Below are 23356 nucleotides of genomic sequence, written 5' to 3'. Positions count from 1 at the left end.
CAACCTATACACATATGCATTTTGTAATATTACCAAGCTACATATTCACATTTTTCGTCGCTTTCCTCAAACATCTGGAAAAGTTAATTTGTCATTTCATAAACAGTCATCAAAAGTTAGGTCGAGAGAAAAGCAGAGATCGTCATATGCTTCAATTGCGGGAGATATGTTTATTAATTATAAAGGGAGACAAGATCTATCGGAATCGAGCAGGGATGGGTGGAACAGGTGGAGCAGCTGAATGAGGGGGCATTTGCATTGGCATTTGGGGCATTTGGGGCATTTGGGTCATTTGGGGCATCGGTGCCATCATGATGGGGGGCATGGGCTGACCAGGTCCATTGGGACTCTGGACAGGAGTCTGTCCTTGAAGAGATCGATTTGCGGATAGACGCTGGAAGAGAATCAGCAATGGTCACAACATAGCAATATAATCACAACACACCTCGTAATAGGCAAAATCCTGTAGCAAACTAGTCTTGGACTTGGTTTGGTGATCGAGGAAGATCTGGAGTACTTCGCATCCAGCATCGTATGGCAGTTCCTGAGTATCACGAGAGTTTGTGATAGGCTTCTTCTCGAGAGTATTGGTGAGACGAATGTGTCGAAGTGCTCTGCAGATGCTGGGTTAGCGACACGGCTTAACCACGCAAGACGACTATAACTTACTGAGAAGGAACATCTCTGACAAAGATCCATTTGACCTTGAAGATCCCCTTCCATTTGTCTTGAGCCCAGACGGTTGAGTTGGTGGTCTCGTCGACTCTGTTCCGTATCATCAGCCATACCCCAATCATTTTGCTCAAATCACTCACGGTGTTAACATCTGTGCGACACCACAGAAGTGCCTAGATCCGTTGACGGAAAAGAAGAGATAGATTGGACCGGTCTCATTCGACTCTCGGAAAGCGTTGTCCAGTCGTTTGTTTCCTAAAACGGTAGAAGACCAGATCTCATGTTTGAGAGACTTCTGAACGTCCTCTTCCTGCAAAGACGCCCGAAGTCAGCTAACAGTTGGTATAACGAGTCAAGTGACTTACTGTGTATGACTTGATCACGAAGAATCTAGCAGCAGCGGGACGGCAGTTATAGGTAGCTGGATTCAACCCCTTTTGTCTGGCCAATTCAATCACATCCCTATCTTGAGTACTCATCGCTTGGTTCTGCATCATAGCGGTGTTAGGTGGCGAGGGGTATGCAGGACTGAACGGGGCACCCAGGTAAGGCGGTTGCGGCATCATCCCCTTCATAGCCATCATGTGTTGTTGCTGAAGAAAACCAAAGTTGGCTTGTTGCATAAATTGATTTTGATCTTGCCATCCACCTCGTTGGAATTGCTGTTGAGGTTGAGGAGTATAGCTTTGCTGCCTCAAAGCGTTCTCTCTATCTTGCCAAGAAGCTGTACCAGGTCCAGCAGATCGAGGTGCGACCAAAGGAGTGTGATCTGCTCCCACGAGACTAGTGACCCAGCTTGGCTCGTCGTTACTTCGCCATGAAGCGCCAGCTGTAGCAGGCTGAGGGTGGCGAAGGACATCCGTTTCTAATGTCAATTTCCTCTCTGGCTGCTGGAAGCCACCGTTACCCTCCACCCCCATCATCTTTCTACCGAGGTTCATCGCATCAAACGCATCTTGGAGCTGTTGAGAAGCAGCTCGGTGCCATCCATCGTCTTGACCAGTAGGGATACCAGGTGACCACACGCTAGGAACAATGGGACTGATAGGTGGATGTTCATTGTCATTGGATTTCGTCAGGGCCATTCGCTTCTTGATCTCTTCCCTTTGTTCCAAAGTCAACACCGCAGGACTTCGTTCTAATCGCTCTCGAACTCTGTTGGAGCTACCGTAGCCTTGGGTCAAGCTCTGATGTCGTTTGAGATCAGCGCCGGGGTTATTGTTGTCCACCTGGAGATTTTGAGAATCTGGAAGAGGGAGTTGGAAAGGAGGCAACGCAGCGGTAGATGACACTGGAGGAGGAGTAGGAGGGGTGAAAGGGTTGCGAGGGGTTGTCTTTTGCGAAGGAGGAGAAAGAGCTTGAATGAGTGGGCGGTGATGCTGGTTTAACCATTAGCTTAGCCCAAAAGGTCAGACAAACCCACTCACCTCGCCCGTACCCTTCAAGCTGGTACTCCTACCCAAACCCCCGTTCTCCGAGTGTTTTGCTTGAGCTCGAAGACTCTGTGTTCGAGAAACATTTGCTCCAGCAGTAGCCTTCTCCTCTTCCATCTGCGCGGCAGGCAACGTTACTCTGTTGAACATTGCTAGTGACGACAATGAGTGCGATGGCGCATGAGCTATAGGGGATTGAGCAGGAGGGGGAGAGGCCGGGTCCTGAGTGGCCACGGAGATCCTTCTTGGCGGACGAGGAGGAGGGCCCATACTGGTCATGATCGGTTTAGGTAGCTCAGGCGGGGCTTCGGTTTGTCGATTGGCAAAGGTGGGGTTTGCTGCTGCACCAGTGTTAGCATATATATGAGTGATGAAATTCAGCACCCGCTCACCTCGTCTCGAAGGTAAAGAGCTCTGCCTGCTCAACCCTTTACCCCAATTGGACGTTTCCATACCACTGGATCCTTCCTCTACTTCGCCCTCTGGTACAGCAACCTCTGTCCTTACTTCTCTTCCACTTCCTTTTCTTACCAGTCCTCCCTCGGAAGTGCCAGAAGATAAACTACCACTTCTGAACCTATTCACCCCGGATTTCATCCTCGATCCATGGAAAGCTGAAGAGGCTGCAGGATTGGTCGAGATGGACGATGAGGGTTGATGTCTTGTGGTGGACACCGTGTTGTGCCTTCTTAGTAATGACTCGGTGTCTGGAGCAGGAGGACCATTGTCTGGTTGCTGAGGCTGTGCTGATGCGGGTGCAGGTGCACCAAACGAATTGGCAGACGGACCTCTGGGTTGTCGAATGGGCGCGACTGGTGCAGACGCCATGGTGGATGTGCTTTAGGATACAAAATACAAGTGAAAAAGAGACTGATGATTATATGCAGAATGTCGATGAGATATGAGATGAAGATGATGATGATGATGATGATGATGTGAGATGCAAAGTGTGGTTGTTAACAAGTGAGTAGTAAGATTAGTAGTGATGTAACAGAATATGACAGAGATCAAAAGAAAGAAAGAGAAAGGGAGATGAGAGGGAGGGCGTATAGAGCGGACCTGTGCGTGTGACTACTTCACCACTACTACTTTACTGTATATACCTGACCTTGGTTATATGATATTCTTCTACCTTGAATGCAGTTGGTGATGATATGCAGATTGTGAACGAATGTCGAATAATGGAGCAGTACACTATTGCACACTAGGATATGATACCTCTATGCAAGCAAAGCACTTGAGAAATCTCAAAAGGCAATCAAGGATGACAATCATCGTCCAAACTAGAGGTGACGCTTTAATCACTCCGATGACTCCCTTTCATACACACAATCTTCATCCTTGTTCTCACGCTAGGTCATGCTTCCATGCTTACTGTATTCTCATTTGAACACAATGGCACACCTCGACCAGCTGCGAATGACACATCCCAAAATATTGTATCATGTAACGCATCAAATATCATCTCGAGCCTCATCATATCACATAACAGAATGAATCAAGTAGAGGGAATGGGAGGAAAGACGGCGAAAAAGGACACATTAAGGCGATCCTGGCTAAATAATGATCAAGTGAGGGAAAGAAAGGGGGTAGATATGAGCGATATAAGCGTGGAGGGGGGAAAGAGGTATATATAGCCTGCCGAGAAATGGAGACAGGAATGTAAACAATGAGAAAAAAGTACAACTCGAATCTAAAAGCCTTAGAGTACGACACAACCTTTTCCTTTCTTGGATCGTCCTGATTTCTTGCTCTGTAGTACAGAATAGAAAGATTAGTTGGATCTGGTTGACGCAGCCGCAGCAGCACCACTCACCATCAAAGCATGTCTTGTCGCGGTTTGGAACACTTCTCTAACACCTTCACCGGTCTTAGCACTACATTCGACATAACCTTGAGCACCAATCTTCTGAGCGACAGCCAAACCTTCGGCTCGGGTAACGGGTCTTTGGTTCATTCTAGCGAGATCTTGAACGGTCTTTTGGTCATCTCGGAGATCCTTTTTACAGGCAACGAGGATAATTGGAAGACCTTGGCAGAAGTGGAGGACCTCGGAAATCCACTATGAGTTTGTAAAGACATGTCAGCTTTGCCAAGTGTGATAATGCTATGATGCACGCACCTTTTCTTGCACGTTATCAAGAGAATCAGGAGAGTCAATGGCGAAACAGATGAGGATGACGTGTGAATCGGGGTAGGAGAGGGGTCGGAGTCGACTATGAGAGGCGTCCTGTTCAGTATAACTCTGGTTGACTTTGAATAATTTTGGACTTACTCGTAGTCTTCCTGCAAACATGGTCAATGCGTCGTCAGTCACCCGTTGCCACTCTACCAAAGTACACATGCACTCACTTGACCAGCGGTATCCCAAAGAGCTAGCTCAACCTTCTTACCATCTACTTCTACATCGGCAACGTAGTTCTCGAATACGGTAGGGACGTAAACCTATCCGCGAAGGTGTCAGCAAGTTGTGTACGACGCAAGTCAACGAAACGAACGGACCTCTGGGAACATGCCCTTGCTGAAGACGATGAGGCTGTGATGCTGGGTCAGCATATCTTTCAGCTACATCGTGTCCTTCTCCACTTACAGACATGTTTTACCACAAGCACCATCACCTGTTGAATCGAGTCAGCAAGGAGGTTCAGCCATACGCGGTCCGGTGACGACCCTTTGCGTGAAGGTGTGACAGTGGAAATACAACTCACCTACGATAACTAACTTCCGCCTGATCTCTCCTGACATGTTGATTGCTTAAGATTGATAAGTGTAGCTGAGGGGTGTGATAGAGATAAGGTTTGTTCGTTAATGGTATTGTTCGTCAATGATACTTGTATGAGATGGATATTGAGGGTGAAAGTGTTTAACAGATAGTGAGATATGCGAGAATAGGAATAGGTTGTTAGGGTAGGTAGCACTGAGGTGAGAGGTATACTATACAGTACACACATACAGTGAGGCTGGCTTGGTTAACAAAATCCCATTTCTAATCTTAATCCTAATCAAATACAATATCCGATTTTGTAATCAAATGGTCTAATCCCACCCTAATCTGGCATTACGATATCATGCCATATCGTCATCATACGATGTGATACTGTGGGATACGGCGTTTCAGGGATTGTGGCGGTGCTAAGTATCTTTTTTGTTTTGTTTTCTCACGTGGTTTCACTTACCCCGTCGCGTGTGTTCTTTTTGTGTCATATACAGTCTCACACGCACGGACGCAGTTTAACCGGTGTCTCCACTCCACTCTACTTGCTACAAAGTGCGTTGGCTGATTCAAAGTGATTTGATCATTGAGATTGATTGTTTCGTATTTCTACACTTGTCATCGTTGACATCCTTCACTACATATTCTTGAATACCCTCTGTGTCAAGTCACCCCCTTTCAGGCTCCAACATAATGTCCCATCCACAAGAGGTGAGCTTAGTACGTATCATCGACGAAGTGTAGCTCACACATCACGCTTAGGCCACCGAAGAGGACTTCGCTCCTACCGAGACTCAAGGCTACAAAGTGGGTTGGGATAATGACTAGTTGGAGGAGTATGACTGATCGAGATTATTAGGTCGGTCAAAGCAAGACCGTTGCCGAGCTCGCTGCTCTTGATCAGGTGGGTGTCGTCATTACATCTACAGTGCCCCGCTAACTAAGCCCGAAATAGCACGACGAATCTCTTCAACGTTGGAAAGCCTCGCTCGGTCTTGGTGCTAATGCTGGTGCGGGTGGAAGCAAGAAGGTGAGTAAACATCTGAGTGAGCATCCTAATTTGCTGACATTGCAACAGGTTGTCCTCAAAACACTCTTCCTTAGCTCTCCTACCCTTCCCAAAGCCATCTCCATAGACCTCACTCAACCAGCTGCGGATCTTGCCAAACTCAAGAAAGAGCCTTGTGAGTCATGATCGTACATGCTTCAGAGCTGACAGATAGTGACAATCAAGGAGGGTGTCGAATACTCTGTCGGTATCACCTTTGTGTGAGTGGTGTCGTCCTATGAGATGGCCTCATTGCTAAACCCGGATATAGCGTTGAGAATGAGATCGTATCTGGATTGAGATTCTTGCAAGTCGTCAAGAGATCCGGTGTCAAAGTTGATAAGACAGAAGCTATGCTCGGATCTTACGGCCCTCAACCAGCTCCTTATACCAAAGTGGTCAGTACATGATTACCCTTTATTTCGGTCTCAACATAGCTCATCTCGACGTCTCAGTTCGCTTCCGAGGAGTCACCTTCCGGTATGCTCGCGAGATCTGGTACATATGCTGTTCGATCCAGAGTAACAGATGACGACAACAACATCTGGCTCGATTTCGAGTGGTGTGAGTTCATCCCTCAGATGATCCGATCAACCGCTAGTATATAGCTGATGTGCATTTGTCCCAGCCTTCAAGCTTGCAAAGGAATGGTAGATGTCTATGAATCTGTAGAGGAAACCAAATATTATGACCGTCCTGAGCCTTATGTCTATACCATGCAGTCTTATCTCCATTGCGTGATTTCTTGCTGCGTCACTGTGGCCGGTTAAGGCCTTCACCTCTAGGCCTTCACGCTCTTTCATCGTTGCCTTGGCACAAGTCTGCACTTTGTTGTGATTGTTCTATACAGACCTGGTCCATGCATACGGCCCTCTGCACGTCCTCTGCATCCTTCTTGCCTCCTTGCCTCCCCCCTCGAAGAGCTTTAAACATTTCTGCGATTGCCGAGGGCTCCAGAGCCATTCCACCAAAATACCGGACCCAGCCAATGTGTTTAATTGGGGGTAGCAAACAAGTTTCAGCTGAACAACAATGAGCGTGTCAGGCTTCGTGACGTGCAGTGTCAGTGAAGTTGACCGATAGAGACAGGCAATAATACATGACGATACAGCAAAAAACCATAGACTGCAACGTTCAGAAAGCCTTATCATCATAGTAGCAACAACGGAGCTAACTCCCTGCAACGGTACAGAGGCTCATATTCTACGACGAAATCACTCATAGCTTCGTAGAGCAGAGGATCTATCGTGACCGAAAATGGCCAGTTTAGGTGTGTCTTCCTGTACTCTACAAAGAGAGGGTGTGGCTAATCTCACTGATTGTTTTTCAGTGGCTATCCTCGACGTGAAGGGCAAGGTGGGCTACGAGACCTATGTATGCGTTAGATAGATCACTTACCATGAGCTGGGCAGTCCCTAATTCAACGATCTTACCGAGACGATGTGCCCCCATCTTACATTGAGCGATTCTTGCCCCTGGTTTTGGAGATGGAAGAGGAGAACGTACAGGTCACGCCGTGCTTTTCAGACGAAGGGATCAACTACATGCATATCAGGCATAATAACCTGTATCGTGAGTTCAAAGAAGCCCATCTTAAAGACAGGCTAAGCTTACATGCGACGATATTTCTTAGTCCTCGCCTTGTCGAAGCGAAATACGAATGCAGCGGAGATTATCTTCTTCCTTCACAGATTATGCTCGGTCAGCTTCCCTGCCGCTGTTCAACGCTGGGATATCGCTCACACCTCTCCATACCCGCAGGTACTCACGGAATACTTCAAAGAGCTCGAGGAAGAATCGATCAGAGATAACTTTGTGATTATATATGAGCTCTTGGATGAAATGATGGATTTCGGTTTCCCCCAGACAACGGAAAGTAAGATATTACAAGAGTAGGTGCTCTCTACTTTGTTGTCCTTCCAAGGGTATATTTCTGATATCTCTGTGGGCCACAGGTACATCACCCAAGAATCGCATAAACTCGAAGTTCAAGCTAGACCACCTATGGCGGTTACCAATGCTGTTTCTTGGAGATCCGAGGGTATTAGGTATAGGAAGAATGAGGTGTTTTTGGATGTTGTGGAGAGTATCAATTTGCTGGTGAGTTATTTGTCATATCGCGGGGAAAGAGTTGGGCGAGGTGAAACGGATGATGGGGGAGAGATGGGACAGGGACGGATTCCGAGATGGATTAGGAGAGGTTATAGGAGAATGCAGGGGCGGATGGGGCACAGAATAAGGTTAAGGGACAAGACGAAGCGGATCAGTGGGGAATGCGAGAAAAAATTCAAGAAGGGCGGGTGACAATCAGAACGAGGTGGGACGAGGTGGGCGGCGCAGAGGAAGGGGAGCAAGAGAGGGAAGGACGGCAAAATTGGGAGGGAATGCTTAGAAGGGGCTGGAAGAAAGAGCGAAAGAAAGGCGACAGAAGAGCGAAAGAGAAGGCGTGGACGAGGGGAACCGAGACGGAATAATGCGCGAACGATCGATCCTCTAATCCTCATATCGTCTACATAGGTCAACGCCTCCGGAAATGTCGTCCGATCAGAGATTCTTGGTGCTGTCAAGATGAAGTGCTATCTTTCAGGTATGCCAGAGTTGAGATTGGGACTGAACGACAAAGTTATGTTCGAGGCGACAGGAAGAGGTGAGTTCATTCTTTGACTTTGCACTAGGACCAATTATTGATAGGACTGTCAAGGTGCACGAGGCAAATCAATCGAGATGGAGGATGTCAAGTTCCATCAATGTGTGCGACTCTCGCGATTCGAGAATGACCGAACGATATCTTTCATACCTCCAGATGGTGAATTCGAGTTGATGTCTTATCGACTCTCGCAATCCGTCAAGCCTTTGGTATACGTTGAAGCTAGTGTAGAAAGCCATAGAGGTTCGAGAGTAGAATACATGGTCAAAGTCAGAGGACAGTTCAAACGAAGGAGTACAGCCAACAATGTTGAAATCTACGTTCCTGTACCTGATGATGCTGATAGTCCCAAGTTCAGAGTAAGTTCATCTCTTCCTTCTTGATATAGTTGATATTGCTAACAAGGATACCTGTAGGCATCGGTAGGATCAGTGGTGTATGCTCCTGAGAAGTCGGCGTTCGTGTGGAAGATCAAACAATTAGGTGGAGGGCGAGATTACATGATGAGAGCTCACTTCGGTCTCCCAAGTGTACGAAACGGTGAGCAATATATGCAATAGCTGAAGTGGGCATAAAGACACCGCTGACTATGTCCAAATTGGCTTATCTTTTCATTCAATCTACGACACTTTCCCACTCTTCGACCTTTTTGCTTGTATAGAGGAAATCGATAAACGAGCTCCCATATCTGTCAAGTTTGAGATTCCTTACTTTACAGTGTCAGGTATACAGGTCAGATACCTCAAGATTGTAGAGAAATCAGGATATCAAGTGAGTCATCATCGACTTATAGTCTGAATGTGGCTAACCGTTTCTTTTCGTCCAGGCTGTAAGTAAATCGTTTCTGACAACTCCTCGGAGGATCATGGCTAATAAAACGCTTAAAGATGCCTTGGGTTCGCTATCTGAGTGTAGTAAGCATCTCCAGACGATTTAGAGCACGTAGGAGCGATTGCTGATGAGCCATTCCCTCTGGGGAATGTTTCACAGAATGGAGACGACTATATCCTTCGAACCATTACCGACGCCAAATCTTCCTCCATGATTGCTCCTCTTTAGCTTCCGTACACCCATCAGATGTATCTGCTTCCCTTCCGTTGTGTTTATACGATACTATGCATATGATTATACTGATGCTTTGTGGGATTGTCGAAGGTAGATGAAGGGTGTGTAGGGAGGATGTTGAAGATAGACGTTGGTGGCGCCACGCACGTGGTCTAGACTTACGAAACACGCGCCACGAGGATGAGGGGCAGTAATTCCGATATGCCGGCGGTGAGCATAGCGTACTACTGTAGTAATCTAGATTTTAAGCTCAGGGACGGTACGCGTGCTTTGGTTATTCGTTTCCGGAATAGGTCGCATACATACATACATACCCCATCACTACCACCAAAACCACCATTCTTTATCATCCAGCTCTGATCAATCCTCCTCTCTTCTTTCTTTCTCTTTCTTCATCCCACCTTACATACCTCTTCAAACCTTCCCTACTTAGCCTCTCTCTCATCACAACCCTTCCATTCTTTACAACAAAATGTCAGGACAACAAGAGGTGAGTCGTCACGTCTTCCAACCGCAGAAAACCAATCTGCTCCCATCACTCAACGCTCCACGTACGCGTCTCTTATCTCGTTCTGCAAGCTGACAACTATCACTTCATTCCTAGACCAAAATCACAGAGGTCGGTGCCAACAGATTCGGCTTCGACTCTCGAGTCCAAGTCGACACCTTGAGAAGCTTGTACCTCGTGAGTTTTGCCCCACTTCTTCTTCTCTTCGTCTCCATCACTCCACCGTCTTGCCCATCATCCTACGTGTTATCCACCTCTCCCCTCTTCGACTTACCCTTGTTCTGCCCAATCCACCTCTCATCCTTCTTATCACGCTCTGTCGTTCTTTCGTCTTGACTTTGCTCCTACGCGTCGTGCATGTGAAGCACATTCGCAAAAACGTTTATTGTGTATCGATCACGTGCCTGTTACTGACCAGTCCTTTTCCCACTAGACCCCCGCTTTCCTCAAAGAAGGTAACAAAGAAACCGATCTCGCTGGTCAAGGTCACAAGGACTACGGATCCGAGTCCACCTACTTCAAGGAGACCGACTCCATCCAATACACCACCGTCGCCAAATTCCCCCCTGTCAAGAACCTCCCCAACACCGAGCGAAAGAGAATCCTCGTCACTGGTGGTGCTGGTTTCGTCGGTTCCCACTTGGTCGATCGACTCATGCTCCTCGGTCACGAAGTTACCGTTCTTGACAACTTCTTCACCGGTAGCAGGACTACCGTCTCCCACTGGGTCGGTCACCCCAACTTTGAAATGGTCAGACACGATGTAGTCAACCCTTTCCTCATCGAAGTCGACCAAATCTACCACCTTGCTTGTCCCGCCTCTCCCCCTCACTACCAATACAACGCCGTCAAGACCATCAAGACCTCTTTCATGGGTACCCTCAACATGCTCGGTCTTGCCAAGCGAACCAAGGCTAGATTCCTCATCACCTCCACTTCCGAAGTTTACGGTGACCCCGAGGAACACCCTCAACGAGAAGAATACTGGGGTCACGTCAACTGTATCGGTCCCCGAGCTTGTTACGATGAAGGTAAACGAGTTGCTGAAACCCTCACCTACGGTTACCAAAGACAAGATGGTGTCGATGTCAGAGTCGCTCGTATCTTCAACACTTTCGGTCCTCGAATGAACCCTTACGATGGTCGAGTTGTTTCCAACTTCATCATCCAAGCCCTCAAGGGTGAAGATATGACCGTCTACGGTGATGGTCAACAAACCCGATCCTTCCAATACGTTCACGACTTGATCGACGGTTTGATCCTCCTCATGAACGGTGACGAGACCCGACCCACCAACATCGGTTCTTCTCACGAGTTCACCATCATGGAATTCGCCGAGGCTGTCAGAGTGAGTGACTAATACGCTTGTATTGGTGATAAACCGTACTAACCTATCACTGTAGGACATCGTCGAGCAAATCCAAAAAGACGAAGGCGTTGCCAACCCCCGACGAGTCAACATCATCCACAAGGAGATGCCCGTTGATGACCCTCAACGACGAAGAGCTGACACTGCCCGAGCCAAGGAATCCCTTGAATGGCAACCCAAGTGGTCCGTCAAGCAAGGTGTTGAGGGTGAGTCTAACCACGTTTTCGGTACAATGATAGGACGCTTATTTTTTCGCTTCTTTTTCGCAGAAATGGCCCGATACTACCTCAGAATGATCCGAGAAGGAAAACTCTAGATTGCTCGTTCGTGATCACCTCATAGATTTTCTGCCTGCTTTACACTTTTGGATTTTAGAGAGATTGCTTTCATCATTTTGGAAAAGAAATAAACTATTATTATTTATCGTATATACACATTCATTGAGATCTTGATATGCCAACATACCATACATAAATTGTATCTACCCTCGCCCATGCTTGCAAGATAGCAAAGCGTCAATTGTTTTCATGGTGTGGTGTGTATGCCACATTCGTCATAGGTAGCACCATATCTGATATCCACGTTGTATATAACTAATCGTGCGGCGCGCATAAATCAACCCGATTACGATACTCACTACCAAGGTGATAAACATGCAAATGACAAATATCCAACCTTTCTTTGTTCATTGTTTATCATACCTCAACAATACTTACGAAATACTACAGCACCACTGAATCGATAGTAAACGTTATCTGATCAGTCTCCTTATTCCCCATTGCTATGACCTCTACCGACAGTAGTCAGCCGGACTCATCGAAAGATGCCGGACCGTCAACCCCTGCACCTCCATCCGTGGTGATTGACGAAACAGCCGACACATCCCTAATGGACTTACCAGTCTCAGATCAAGCCCAAGCAGGATATCATGCACCTCCCAATCAACCTTCTGAACTCACCACACCCGCCCCACCTCGGACAGAACCAATCGTACCAGATGCCCCTTCCCATCCTCCCCCTGCTAAAGGATTACCTCTCTCCACCCCTTCCTCATCACTCACACCTACAGCTCCTCGACCTGCTCAGACAGATCTAGCAGAATTCGACCCTTATGCTACCCCTGCGCCTGCCTCCTCGTCATCGGCCGATCCAGTCACACCCGCCAGGAATAACGCTCGACCTGATCCCGCTTCCAATATACCACAGGAAACACCTAGACAAGTCGGGTTGACCGAAGCTGAAAGTAGCACCTCCATCACCTCGAATCAGGAACCTACTTTCAACTTCTCAGGCTTCTTGAGAGATCTAAGGACGAAACCCGCGGATCCTATAGCTCGTTATCTGAAGAGGTGTGTTGGTGGTGTATACTGAATTTGATAAGGGAGTCTTGGCTGACTTCCTTTCTCTGTTCAGCTTCTTATCGAACTTTGCCAAAAAGCCATTCACTGTGAACGAGCAGATCAAGTTGATACATGATTTTCTTGCTGTGGGTGTTGCTCTTTCAACAAAACAGAGCTCCATAAGCTGATCAGTAGTGGTGACTAGTTCATATCTGAGAAAATGGCTCATGTGGAACCGTGGAAGTCTCAGACTTCTCCAGAGTTCGATAATGCCTTGGAAGCCATGGAGAAGTTGGTCATGAACAGATTATACAACTAGTAGGTCCCCTTGTGTCCTGCCTACATCAGCTCTGGAAATAATTACTGATTATGAGTATATTCCTTTAGCACATTCACACCTCAATTGGTACCATCCCAACCTATCACTACCGATGATCTAGAACGAGATGCTGTATTCGCACAAAGGGTGAGACTGTTTGGTTGGGTCAGAGAGAAACATTTGGACGTACCTGAGGGAGAAGCTACTCAAGGCTTCTTAGGCTTTGCCGAGCAAGGTAAGTTCCTCATTGACGTTGGAACTCATCCTTTGCTGACCATTATCGACTTACAGAACTGCTCAAGATCAATCATTATAAAGCTCCAAGAGATAAGATGATATGTATTCTCAATTGCTGCAAAGTCATTTTTGGTGAGCTGAAATGAGATCCAGACAAATCATCAAGCTTACTGTTTGGAACAGGTCTAATACGGAATGTTTATGGAGCCGAGGCTACGGGTGCAGATGCATTTGTACCTATTCTGATCTTTGTGGTGCTCCAAGCGAACCCCGATAACATGCTTTCCAATATCGAGTGAGTTATACAGTAATGACTTTCTCAGTGTCACCTTTGCTAAGTCCTAATTGCAGGTATATCAGCCGGTTTAGAAGCGCTTCCAAGCTGCAAGGTGAAGCTGGCTACTATCTTTCTAGTCTGGTGAGCTGATCCAATCTCTGTGTAAGGTGAAGCTAACAAAGTGCTCTCGCAGAGCGGAGCAATCGCCTTTATCGAAACGATGGATGCTTCTAGTCTGAGCAATATCACCCAAGCAGAGTTTGAGAAAAACGTGGAAGATGCTATACAAGAATTACCACCTTCCCCCTCCGCTTCTACAGCTCGAGCCCTCCCTCCAGCCGACATGTCACCGTTCTCCGCTGTCACTTCTGGTGAAGAAGCTGCCCGACCGTTATCGCTCACCACCACTGTGCAAGCATTGGATGGTACGAAGCGATTCTTCCAACGTACCGGTAATCTCGCCCAGGAAGCGGTTAGCAAACCGCTCAGTGCTATTGGTAAGATACTAGAAACCATGCAGAGTCCTTCCGATGATAGGTCGGAAGATGGAAGTATGAGTGGAGAAGAACGATCTCCTGAAAGGCATTCCAGGCAAGAGCAGACGTCAGCTTCGCGGGATGTCTTCAGGACTAGGAGGTCAGAGTTCAACAGAGCTGCTACGCCTGAAAGTCCGTCTAGGACATTCCAGGGGTTCGGATTGGGTGTACCTGGAGAGGGCTCAGCCCCGACCTCACGAGCGTAAGTACCTCTGATACTTACTCTTTTGTTTCATTTGCTAATCTCAACAATCTCAGTGGAACTCCATCACCCGGTGATAATCCCATACCAGACTTCTCGTCCCTACAACTCCAATCAACCATCGACATGTCGCAGGAGGCGTATGCCCAAACAAGACGAGCAAATGTCCAGACATTACATCAGATGTTCCCTGCATTGGACGAAGATGTGGTGGAAGCGGTGTTGGAAGGAAGTGGAGACGATCTGGGATTAGCTATCGATCGATTATTGGAGATGTGATGGGATTTCCAAGCACTACTTGTATATGACGATTATCTCATGACTTTATGAATATGTACCAATGTGATGTATATATCCTATGCATGTGTTCAGAACCCCCTATAATCAAGTGTTAGATGATAATTCTAATAGTGGTATAAACATTTTCTGCTTCTAGCTTATATGTAAGACTGATATCAGGTTGTAAGGAGTTCGCGCTTAGAGCAAAACTTCGTTGGCAGAGTTTCGGTTGAGGGATTTCTATTCACCCAAGAAGTCAGCTGTGGACGTGGCATTAATGACGGTCGAACAGCTCACGTTGGGAAGCACAATACAGCTTCTAACCAGAGTTTCGGGGGCAAGGGATACCTCAGTAGCTACAGCCCATGAATCAGCTCAGAACTCGCCATTTCGAAGACCAGCTGACTCACCTAAAATAGTCACACTGATCTGACCTTTGACATCCTGTTCAGGCTCGGGTTTACCATCCACCCTCGCCCACGCACCGACATTACAGTTCGCCCCCACGATCGAGGTCAAGACGCAAGAATGTTGTTCCAAATTTGTCCCTTCCAACACGATGGCATCTTTCACCCTCACACCTGCTCCCACAGTCACTCCTGGACCTATAGCCACGTTGGGACCGATCTTGGCTGTTGGGTCGATGGTTGCTGTCGAGTCGATGTAGACTGGTGAGATGACGTTGGGGGAGGATTTGGCGAGGAAGTCGGGGTTGGATTTTTGAATTCGGGTGAGGTACAGGGAGTTGGCGGTGACAGCGGAGCTTTGGATGTGGATGTGGAGCGTCAGTTTGACGTGGTTGTACTAAGAGTAGAAATTACTCACGCAGCAGTCTTGATCTGTCTCCAGAAGTCCTTGCATTGATAGACGTACATCTTCTTGGCGGCTGCGAGAGGAACGATGACGTCTTGTTCGAGTCGAAGAATCTCGTCAGGTTTGACTAGGGGATCCTCTCTGCAGAAAGTGTTAGCTAATGATTCATGATTATAACGAAAGCTGACTTACGCAGCACGAGCAGTCTTCTCATCCATGGCAATCTTGATCTCGTCGAACAATGACTTATCGAATACTAGTGTTCAAGTCAGCTCAGACCTGCTTATTCATGGAAAGCTTAGCTCACAGTAGACACCACCATTGACCGTATTGGAGATCCAACTATCAGGCTTCTCCACATAATGCATCATCAACTGACTCTCAGGTTCAGTGACGATACAACCATATTTCTGAGCGGACTCCTTTCTGACGTTTACACCCATGATCGTACCCACGCCTCGGTGCTTGGAGTGGAGCTCGAGGATCTCGGTGAAAGGGAAGGCAGAGCAGATATCGATATTGCAGATGAAGATGTTCTGAGGGACTGGCGCACGGAGGATAGAATCTCGGACTGAAGTTGATAGTGAAGGTATCAGCTCAATTGCGCGCCATACAACGGATCTCGGTGAGAAATAGAAGATGAGATGACTTACAGTGGTATAAACCACCAGCGGTACCGAGAGCTTTGTATTCTCTCAAATAGGTTATAGCGATATTAGGGAATTCCCTCTTGGCTTCCTTGATGAACCCACTCATCACTGAATCCTCGTAGAAACCAATCATGATGACTTCGGTGAGACCTGGTACTTTGGCGAAAGCAGATAAGGGATGCCATATCATGGGCTATTATACGAGTCAGCTGCTTAAGTGCTGTCCGGATCAGCTGAATACTGACCTTTCCGGCAATGGGGAGAAGGGGTTTAGGACCTAAATTCTCTACTGTCAGCATCTTCACAGGATTGATTGTTCAACAAAGACTCACAATCAAGCGTCAGTGGACGCATTCGTGTACCCTTGGAGGGACCTCCGATGAGCAATACTCCTTTTGAAACGGACATGGTGACTGTTGTGCTTTACGTAGGTATGAAGGAGAGATGTCAAGTGAAGATGATGTTGATATGAAGGAGTGATGATATGTATATGTACAGTATCTCATATAACGCGGGTATGAACGTGTAGTGTAGTAGGATGAACTCGGTGGCATTAGCATTAGCATTCAAAGTAACCCTGAAAACATGGCAACAACTTATGTTATTAGCTCAACCAAACCCTGAGATAACAAACGGATATGGCAAATACAGTGTAATCCCAATTACAATCAAGTTGTAATTACTTAATGAATGATCGTCACTCGGATTAGAAATAGGTTGATTCCGGAAATAGACGAGGTTTGTACTTGCAGTGCTTACTCACTGTGTTACCTGAGAAATGAACCCTGTTGATAATCTCACACCCCCATACATAACATCCATATAAACATCATCCACTTCACTCATCTCGCTTCCTTCAATTAGTTAGTCAGATATACACCTTATGCAAACGCAGAAAGGAGAACTGCGGCGATAATATTGTGAGTGGTCCACATCCTTTCTGTCACTCACTGCACCCACTACCCAAGATGTCGACGATGACGCTCATGCCTTTTGGTGTTTTTCGTAAACCCCCCGTTCCTCAATTCAACCCATGACCAATTCAACATTTTCAACGATCACAATCCCGTATCTTTTACATTCGACAGCATATATACCCAATCATCCCGTCTCTACTTGCATAACTCACCAGCCATCGATTGAACAATCCGATCAAGATGGTGTTCACCGTGCGGGCTGTGCACACGTTCATGGCCGAACACGGCGATGAATTAGAGTTTCAAGCGGGTGAAGAGATCGAAGTGTTGGAGAAGGACGAGGCATTTGGAGACGGATGGTGGAGAGTAAGTCTTATAGATCATGACTCGTGCTCACTCTGTAACAGGGTCGAAATACCAAAGGTGAAGAAGGACTCTTCCCAGCGACCTACATCTCTGAGAATTCCCCATCTCCTCAAGATCAGCCTCTCGGCCTACCTGAGACAACAGCCGCTCCTCAAACAACCACAGTCAACGGAACTGCACCAAACAACGATACGTACCTCTCCGCTCCCACCATTCCTATACCAGATGAATCGCCAAGAGGTACTCATGACTCGTCCGGCGGGATACTTGACAACGCCGTGGCTGCCGTGGAGAATACAACAGCTGCCGTGGGAAATGTTATGGGCAGAACCATCGGTGACATACAAAACGCCATAGAATCCATCGCCGCCAAGCCTGAGAGCGATGATGAAGAGGAATTCGGTATCGGTCAGAATGCCAGAGCGAAGTTAGCAGAACAAGCTCGTTTGGCTAATGAACAGCGCGAGCTGAACCAGCATTCCACAAATGGTGGAGTTGCTGGATTAGTATATTCCGATGAGAGTGAAGATGAAGAAGAAGAGATGCGAAGAAGTCCAAGGGGAGCCGGTATCAGAGCTTTCGACTCTCCCATCGGCAATGGTTTTCACTCAAGTCCTGTGACGATGGAACAAGCTGTTTTCCCCAAAGCATCCACTCCCCCTGTTGCCCAACCTCTATCTGCTCAACCTTCCGCTCATTCATCCACGCGTTTGGAGACTTCCACTGGATCCCTCGAACCGGCCGCGCACATCCCTTCTACCCCTCCCTTTGAAAAACCCGCTTTCACCACTCGCTCATCCAATTCTGGCATACCAAGCAAGCCCCCTCATTCTTGGACTGTAGATGATGTCGTCTCTTGGGCTCAAGCCAAAGGATTCGATGAAGGGATCCCTGAGAAATTTAGAGGTAAGTTCAGTGACGCGGTTGTTTATCGTACCCTTGCTGACAACTTTTGTAGAACACGAGATTACTGGTGATCTCCTCCTTGAACTCGATGCCAACCTTCTGAAAGAGCTTGACATCCCTCAATTCGGCAAACGTATGCGAATAGCCGCTGCCATCTCTGAATTACGACGACCCTCCTCCATGATCTCTGCAAATTCTCAGCAGCTCTCACCTTCTGGTCTTCCGCTTGGCGTACCAGGTACTGCCTCTTTGCGAGGTATGAGTGCACCTCCTTCATCATTAGGACAGCCTTTCCCCTCTACAACACCCCCTCTTACTACTCCGCCCACCTCCGCTTCCACTACCGACGATCTCCCCCACGGTGCATGGGCTCATGGTAGAAAGACCAGTAACGTCGGTCTAGGTATGCCTGCTCCTATGGAGGCCATCAATGAGAACCTCGCTCAAACCCCTTCAAGCAACCAAGCCAGTTCGACCGCTGCTAGCTTACCCGCTAGCCCAGTCACTCCCAACTCTATCGTCACGAAACGAGAATCCACTGGTTCAATGGGTCACAAGCGAGGCAAAGCAAGTACCGACAACAAGGAACGATTGAGCTTCTTCGGTCGATCTCGTAAACCTGCTCCCCCTAGTTCCGTCTCTCCAAGCACTGAACAAAATCGGACGTCTTCTCGTCTGGGCTTCTCAGGCTCAAATCGAGTTCACCAAATGCAGCCTGCCACCCCCGAAGGCAACCGACGCACATCAGGCACTGCGACCGGAAACGCTGCTGCTCTCAAACAGATTGGTACGCCGGATTATTCAGGTTACTTGAAGAAGAAGGGTGATAGATATGGTGGCTGGAAACAGAGGTTCTTCGTATTGAAGGGGTCTCACCTCTATTACATGAAGAGTGAGACGGAAGATAGAGTGAAAGGTCACATCGAGCTGCAAGGCTACAGAGTGATTGTCGACGAAAACACCAATCCCGGTTCATACGGTTTCAGACTCACTGGAGGATCGAACGACAAGCTCCACTACTTCTCATCGACCGAGCAGACTGCTATCCGTGAATGGATGAAGGCGTTGATGAAGGCTACTATCGCCAGAGATTACTCTGTCCCAGTTACTTCGTCCTGCAATATCCCTACTATCCCTCTTGCCGAGGCTCAAGCCATGGCTCCTCGTCCCCCCAGTCCAGCGACTCGAGAAGCTACTCAGCGGGCTACCAGACGAGAGAACCCTAACCAGCTTACGGCGCATGATGCCAGCGTATTGGTGAGTGAATTCAAGTCAGAATCAATGCTGACAGTGTAGATGAGTCTCGATACCACCTCTGGTGAACGTAGACGAGCAAGTCAACAGCTTGGTGCTCCTTCTCCTGGACGACCCAGCCGAGATACCAGAAGACCTTCCAGCAATTACAATGGTGCCGCTCGACCAGCTGTGAGTTGTCTGTATCTACCTCATGTTTGTGGTACTAAATCATTCTACGGTACAGGTCAACTCGGTTTACCAATCCGATGAAGGTAAAAATAACCCAGAACTAGTCCGATGGGTTAACTCGCTATTGCCTCAAGCGTACCCCCGAGCCTCATCCATCCCTAAATCCTTCGTATCAGGAGAAGTCGTCTTCCTCTTGGTCAAACATCTATCCAACGTCGATCCTTCTCCACCTGTCCCACCTCAAGCTTTCGCTCCCGACGCGTCTGGTCAACCAGGTTTGGAAGGTCTGTTCTCCATGATGGACATCCTCATCGATGCTGGCGTGGATACCGCCGGAGTCAGTATCAACGATGTTAGGAATGGGGATTCACCGCAGATCGTCAAGTTGTTGAGCAGTATAAGGAGTTGGCACGAAGAAAGGGCTGGTACGGCTCAATAGGTGCCTTATAACGGGATGGAAGTGGGGCGACAAGTAGATTGTGTTGTTTCAGAACGATCGGGTGGTTTTGGGTAGGAATTGGTTTTATGAATGAGATTAAGTTTGGTTCTACTATCGATTGAGACTCGCATTTTTTGATACTCTTCTCGGTCATTTCCCCTGATTGGATGTTTTCTGATTCGTCTTCATCTTAGTGACTATAATAATATAATTCCGTAAAGCTTCTCTCTCGCTTACCCCGTATATATATATATAAGATATGCTATGCTGAAAATCTAGATATACCATGCGGAGATATGCTGTTGTGTCAGTCCAAGACGATTGATAACCTTGGGAATGCAATGCATGATCGTTCATTAGTCTATGCACTCCTCACACCTGATTGATCCCTCCATTCTTCAAAGAATGCAATCATATCTGGGGTAATCCTCCTTCTGACAGTCCGAGCCGAATGGAGAAGATGGGTTTTCTTGACCTATATTATGACTCATGCTTAGCCTTCTTCTCAGCCATCGAGGAAACGGACAACTTACAAATGGAGCATCAAGATCTTCATTCATAGCTGCCAAAGCGGCATCCTGACAAATCGAGGCTACCTCGGCACCAGAACATCCTTCCGCCTACAACAGACAAGTCAGCCTATCTCTCTTGCAAAATTTCCGTGAAAGCAAAATACGTACTATACGTGCCAATTCCTCGACGTCTACTCCAGGCTCGACAGCCATGGTAGCCAAGCGTATCCTAAATATGTCTTTTCGAGTGGGGAGATCAGGTGCACCGACATATAAGATCCGATCCAGTCTACCGGGTCTCATCAACGCGGAGTCCTATGCAAAAATACATTTAGCACAACTTCATGAGTAGATGAAGACGGGATGACTCACTAGCACATCGGGTCGGTTGGTAGCTGCTACTACTGTCACACCTGATAATTCCTCGATACCGTCCATCTCGTTAAGTAGGGAAGTGAGAACACCAGAATGTGTATGATCATCTGACCTGGCTGATCCCAGGGCATCGATCTCGTCCTACAATGTATAAATCACTATTAGCAACCTCAATTTTCGGATATACAAGGTACTCACGAAGAAGACGATCGACGGCGATGCAGCTCTAGCTTTTCGGAAGATCTCTCGAACCGCTCTTTCGGATTCACCGACATATTTGTTCAAAAGCTACAAATAACACTGTCAACTGAGAAGAGGTACAAACATAACACCGCCAGCTCACCTCTGGGCCTTTGACAGCGATGAAGTTGATACCGCTCTCCGTTGCGAGAGCCTTTGCGGTCATAGTTTTGCTACAACCCGGAGGACCATATAATAAGACACCTCGAGGAGCTTCTACTCCTAATCGGGTAAATGTATCTCGATGGGTCAAGGGCCATTCGACACACTCTCGTAATCTCTGCTTCACCTCGTCCTGTCCACCGATATCTGACCATCTGACAGCAGGAGTCTCTAGGAATACCTCTCGCATAGCTGATGGTCGGATCGTAGGTAGAATTACATGAACGTCGGCATTGGTGAGGATAGGTTTAGTTCCTTCTGCGGGGTTGGAAGAATGCCATCGCTGGATAGCGGCTGACGCTGATTCTCTGATGAGGGACGATAAGTCCGCTCCGACGTAACCGTGGGTTTTCGATGCTATGCTTGCTACCTCCTGTTCGTTGAGGGAATGAGGCATCCTCGAAAGCATGATATCGATGATTTGGCGTCTCCCGTTGACATCCGGTATACCAATTTCGATCTCTCTATCGAATCGACCAGGTCTTCTAAGAGCCGGATCGATACTATTCGGTCTGTTCGTAGCGGCGACCACAAATATCCTTTCTTCCCCTACATCTTCTTGACTCATTCCATCCATCAAAGTCAGGAGAGTAGCGACCACTCTCCTCTCGACTTCCCCGCCTTCACCACCATCTCGCCTGGGACACAGCGCATCCACCTCATCTAGAACGATGATACATGGACTCCGTTTCTTCGCTTCGGTGAACACCCCTCTCAATCGCTCTTCCGTTTCTCCATGATATGCTGAAGAGAGTTCCGGACCATTGACGACGATACATGAGCATTGAGCGGACGAAGCTACCGCTCGAGCTAAGGCAGTTTTACCCGTTCCTGGTGGACCGTGGAGGAGTATACCCCGAGGAGGGGTAAGACCGAACATTGAGAATAAAGAGGGATGTAACATTGGTAGATCTAAGAGGGATTTGATCTGCTCTATCTGGGGTCGAAGACCTCCTAGTAGTCCATAAGCGGCTGTTGGAGGTTGTGAGGGTGTAAAGAGGTTGATATAGGAGGGTATTGGGCCATCGGTATGATGAGATTGAGACTTTGTTGTACCATTTGCAGAAGCTTTACCAGGATTTGGAGTTTTGTCGGAAGATTTGCCTGTCCTGTCTTCACCGTCTATCACCACTTCGCTTTTCCAGCTAACTTCATACAAGACCTTCTCGCTGTCGTCTGCACTGATTTTCAACTTGTCTATCCCATCTTCTAAGGGTAGCGTTCCTTTCTTGATGGATTCTTTAGTCGATAAATCGATTGAAATGATCTCAAAAGACCTGATGGTCTTCTCTGATTCTCCGATTGTTATTCTCAGTCCATTTCGGATATAGTTGATAGAAGCTATACGACCATCAGCCAATTGATCGCTAGCAATCGCCGGGACTGACTCACACAACACCTCTTTGATAGACACTCGGAGCCATTCTTTCTCTCTTGGAGATTCTTCTGATAATGACGTCTTAAATTTGGTCTTAGCTGAGGTATCCGTTATTTCTTTGAGGCTGAATCGAGAAGCCTTGCCGTACAGGTGAGTCTCAGGCTTGAACCGGTGAAGGTCAACTTGTGAACTGGAAAGATTGGAAAGATAAGTCGATGAGAGTATGATAGCTAAGTCCACTGATGAGCTATTTACGTTTATAAAGTCACTGTTCGCAGCTCACCATCATCTGCCAATCCTGCTCTTGGCCATATCTGCACTGCACATTCCCCCTTCTCCCCTTTCAGTAACACCCAATCTCCGGCTATCAACTTGTAAGTACGAAGCACATCTGGCGATAGATATGCTCGTCGAATCTCCCTGGTTCCCCTCGATACACTTGGGCCTGCTTCATCAGGGATAGCTCTCATTCGAGCTACAGCGTTGGTCATCCTGTTGAGGGTGATGTCTATGCGTTATCAAGTA

General features: G+C 47.5%; 9 protein-coding genes across 9 annotated transcripts; 5 read left to right on the top strand and 4 right to left on the bottom strand.

The window, feature by feature from the left end:
- Nucleotides 1-196: 196 nt before the first annotated feature.
- I302_107590 (uncharacterized protein) lies at nucleotides 197-2936 on the bottom strand (the record flags this gene model as incomplete). The annotated part of the gene is made up of 7 exons (XM_065870489.1): nucleotides 197-394; nucleotides 446-614; nucleotides 670-765; nucleotides 816-985; nucleotides 1041-2054; nucleotides 2103-2449; nucleotides 2501-2936. The coding sequence occupies 7 exons, from the start codon at nucleotides 2934-2936 to the stop codon at nucleotides 197-199; spliced, it is 2430 nt and encodes an 809-aa protein (XP_065726561.1).
- Nucleotides 2937-3810: 874 nt separating this feature from the next.
- On the bottom strand, nucleotides 3811-4853 carry I302_107589 (GTP-binding protein rhoA; the record flags this gene model as incomplete). The annotated part of the gene is made up of 8 exons (XM_065870488.1): nucleotides 3811-3861; nucleotides 3925-4170; nucleotides 4231-4324; nucleotides 4384-4394; nucleotides 4461-4553; nucleotides 4611-4644; nucleotides 4699-4726; nucleotides 4817-4853. The coding sequence occupies 8 exons, from the start codon at nucleotides 4851-4853 to the stop codon at nucleotides 3811-3813; spliced, it is 594 nt and encodes a 197-aa protein (XP_065726560.1).
- A 661-nt stretch (nucleotides 4854-5514) lies between these two features.
- On the top strand, nucleotides 5515-6146 carry I302_107588 (uncharacterized protein; the record flags this gene model as incomplete). The annotated part of the gene is made up of 7 exons (XM_065870487.1): nucleotides 5515-5532; nucleotides 5584-5628; nucleotides 5681-5725; nucleotides 5777-5851; nucleotides 5900-6005; nucleotides 6059-6090; nucleotides 6141-6146. The coding sequence occupies 7 exons, from the start codon at nucleotides 5515-5517 to the stop codon at nucleotides 6144-6146; spliced, it is 327 nt and encodes a 108-aa protein (XP_065726559.1).
- Nucleotides 6147-7126: 980 nt separating this feature from the next.
- I302_107587 (uncharacterized protein) lies at nucleotides 7127-9575 on the top strand (the record flags this gene model as incomplete). The annotated part of the gene is made up of 12 exons (XM_065870486.1): nucleotides 7127-7139; nucleotides 7200-7225; nucleotides 7282-7441; nucleotides 7503-7570; nucleotides 7631-7761; nucleotides 7825-7969; nucleotides 8387-8516; nucleotides 8571-8875; nucleotides 8933-9056; nucleotides 9178-9287; nucleotides 9404-9430; nucleotides 9507-9575. 12 exons carry the CDS (start codon nucleotides 7127-7129, stop codon nucleotides 9573-9575), a joined length of 1308 nt encoding a protein of 435 aa, XP_065726558.1.
- A 478-nt stretch (nucleotides 9576-10053) lies between these two features.
- I302_107586 (uncharacterized protein) lies at nucleotides 10054-11774 on the top strand (the record flags this gene model as incomplete). The annotated part of the gene is made up of 5 exons (XM_019193284.1): nucleotides 10054-10071; nucleotides 10186-10266; nucleotides 10523-11437; nucleotides 11493-11664; nucleotides 11728-11774. The coding sequence occupies 5 exons, from the start codon at nucleotides 10054-10056 to the stop codon at nucleotides 11772-11774; spliced, it is 1233 nt and encodes a 410-aa protein (XP_019044761.1).
- A 467-nt stretch (nucleotides 11775-12241) lies between these two features.
- I302_107585 (uncharacterized protein) lies at nucleotides 12242-14648 on the top strand (the record flags this gene model as incomplete). The annotated part of the gene is made up of 9 exons (XM_019193285.1): nucleotides 12242-12807; nucleotides 12872-12944; nucleotides 13004-13116; nucleotides 13186-13352; nucleotides 13409-13486; nucleotides 13538-13649; nucleotides 13706-13772; nucleotides 13825-14369; nucleotides 14426-14648. The coding sequence occupies 9 exons, from the start codon at nucleotides 12242-12244 to the stop codon at nucleotides 14646-14648; spliced, it is 1944 nt and encodes a 647-aa protein (XP_019044762.1).
- Nucleotides 14649-14846: 198 nt separating this feature from the next.
- Nucleotides 14847-16519, bottom strand: I302_107584 (uncharacterized protein; the record flags this gene model as incomplete). Its single annotated transcript, XM_019193286.1, has 9 exons — nucleotides 14847-14888; nucleotides 14946-15004; nucleotides 15059-15411; nucleotides 15474-15602; nucleotides 15654-15717; nucleotides 15769-16032; nucleotides 16115-16304; nucleotides 16357-16388; nucleotides 16444-16519. The coding sequence occupies 9 exons, from the start codon at nucleotides 16517-16519 to the stop codon at nucleotides 14847-14849; spliced, it is 1209 nt and encodes a 402-aa protein (XP_019044763.1).
- A 749-nt stretch (nucleotides 16520-17268) lies between these two features.
- On the top strand, nucleotides 17269-20164 carry I302_107583 (uncharacterized protein; the record flags this gene model as incomplete). Its single annotated transcript, XM_065870485.1, has 5 exons — nucleotides 17269-17394; nucleotides 17514-18300; nucleotides 18353-19551; nucleotides 19597-19725; nucleotides 19781-20164. The coding sequence occupies 5 exons, from the start codon at nucleotides 17269-17271 to the stop codon at nucleotides 20162-20164; spliced, it is 2625 nt and encodes an 874-aa protein (XP_065726557.1).
- A 361-nt stretch (nucleotides 20165-20525) lies between these two features.
- Nucleotides 20526-23322, bottom strand: I302_107582 (uncharacterized protein; the record flags this gene model as incomplete). Its single annotated transcript, XM_019193288.1, has 8 exons — nucleotides 20526-20639; nucleotides 20698-20784; nucleotides 20845-20991; nucleotides 21049-21192; nucleotides 21250-21339; nucleotides 21395-22794; nucleotides 22846-23061; nucleotides 23115-23322. 8 exons carry the CDS (start codon nucleotides 23320-23322, stop codon nucleotides 20526-20528), a joined length of 2406 nt encoding a protein of 801 aa, XP_019044765.1.
- Nucleotides 23323-23356: the final 34 nt, after the last annotated feature.

The sequence above is a fragment of the Kwoniella bestiolae genome, chromosome 6, assembly GCF_000512585.2.
Source record: "Kwoniella bestiolae CBS 10118 chromosome 6, complete sequence".
NCBI classification, from domain to species: Eukaryota; Fungi; Basidiomycota; class Tremellomycetes; order Tremellales; family Cryptococcaceae; genus Kwoniella; species Kwoniella bestiolae.
This window is presented reverse-complemented; position numbering and strand designations above follow the sequence as displayed.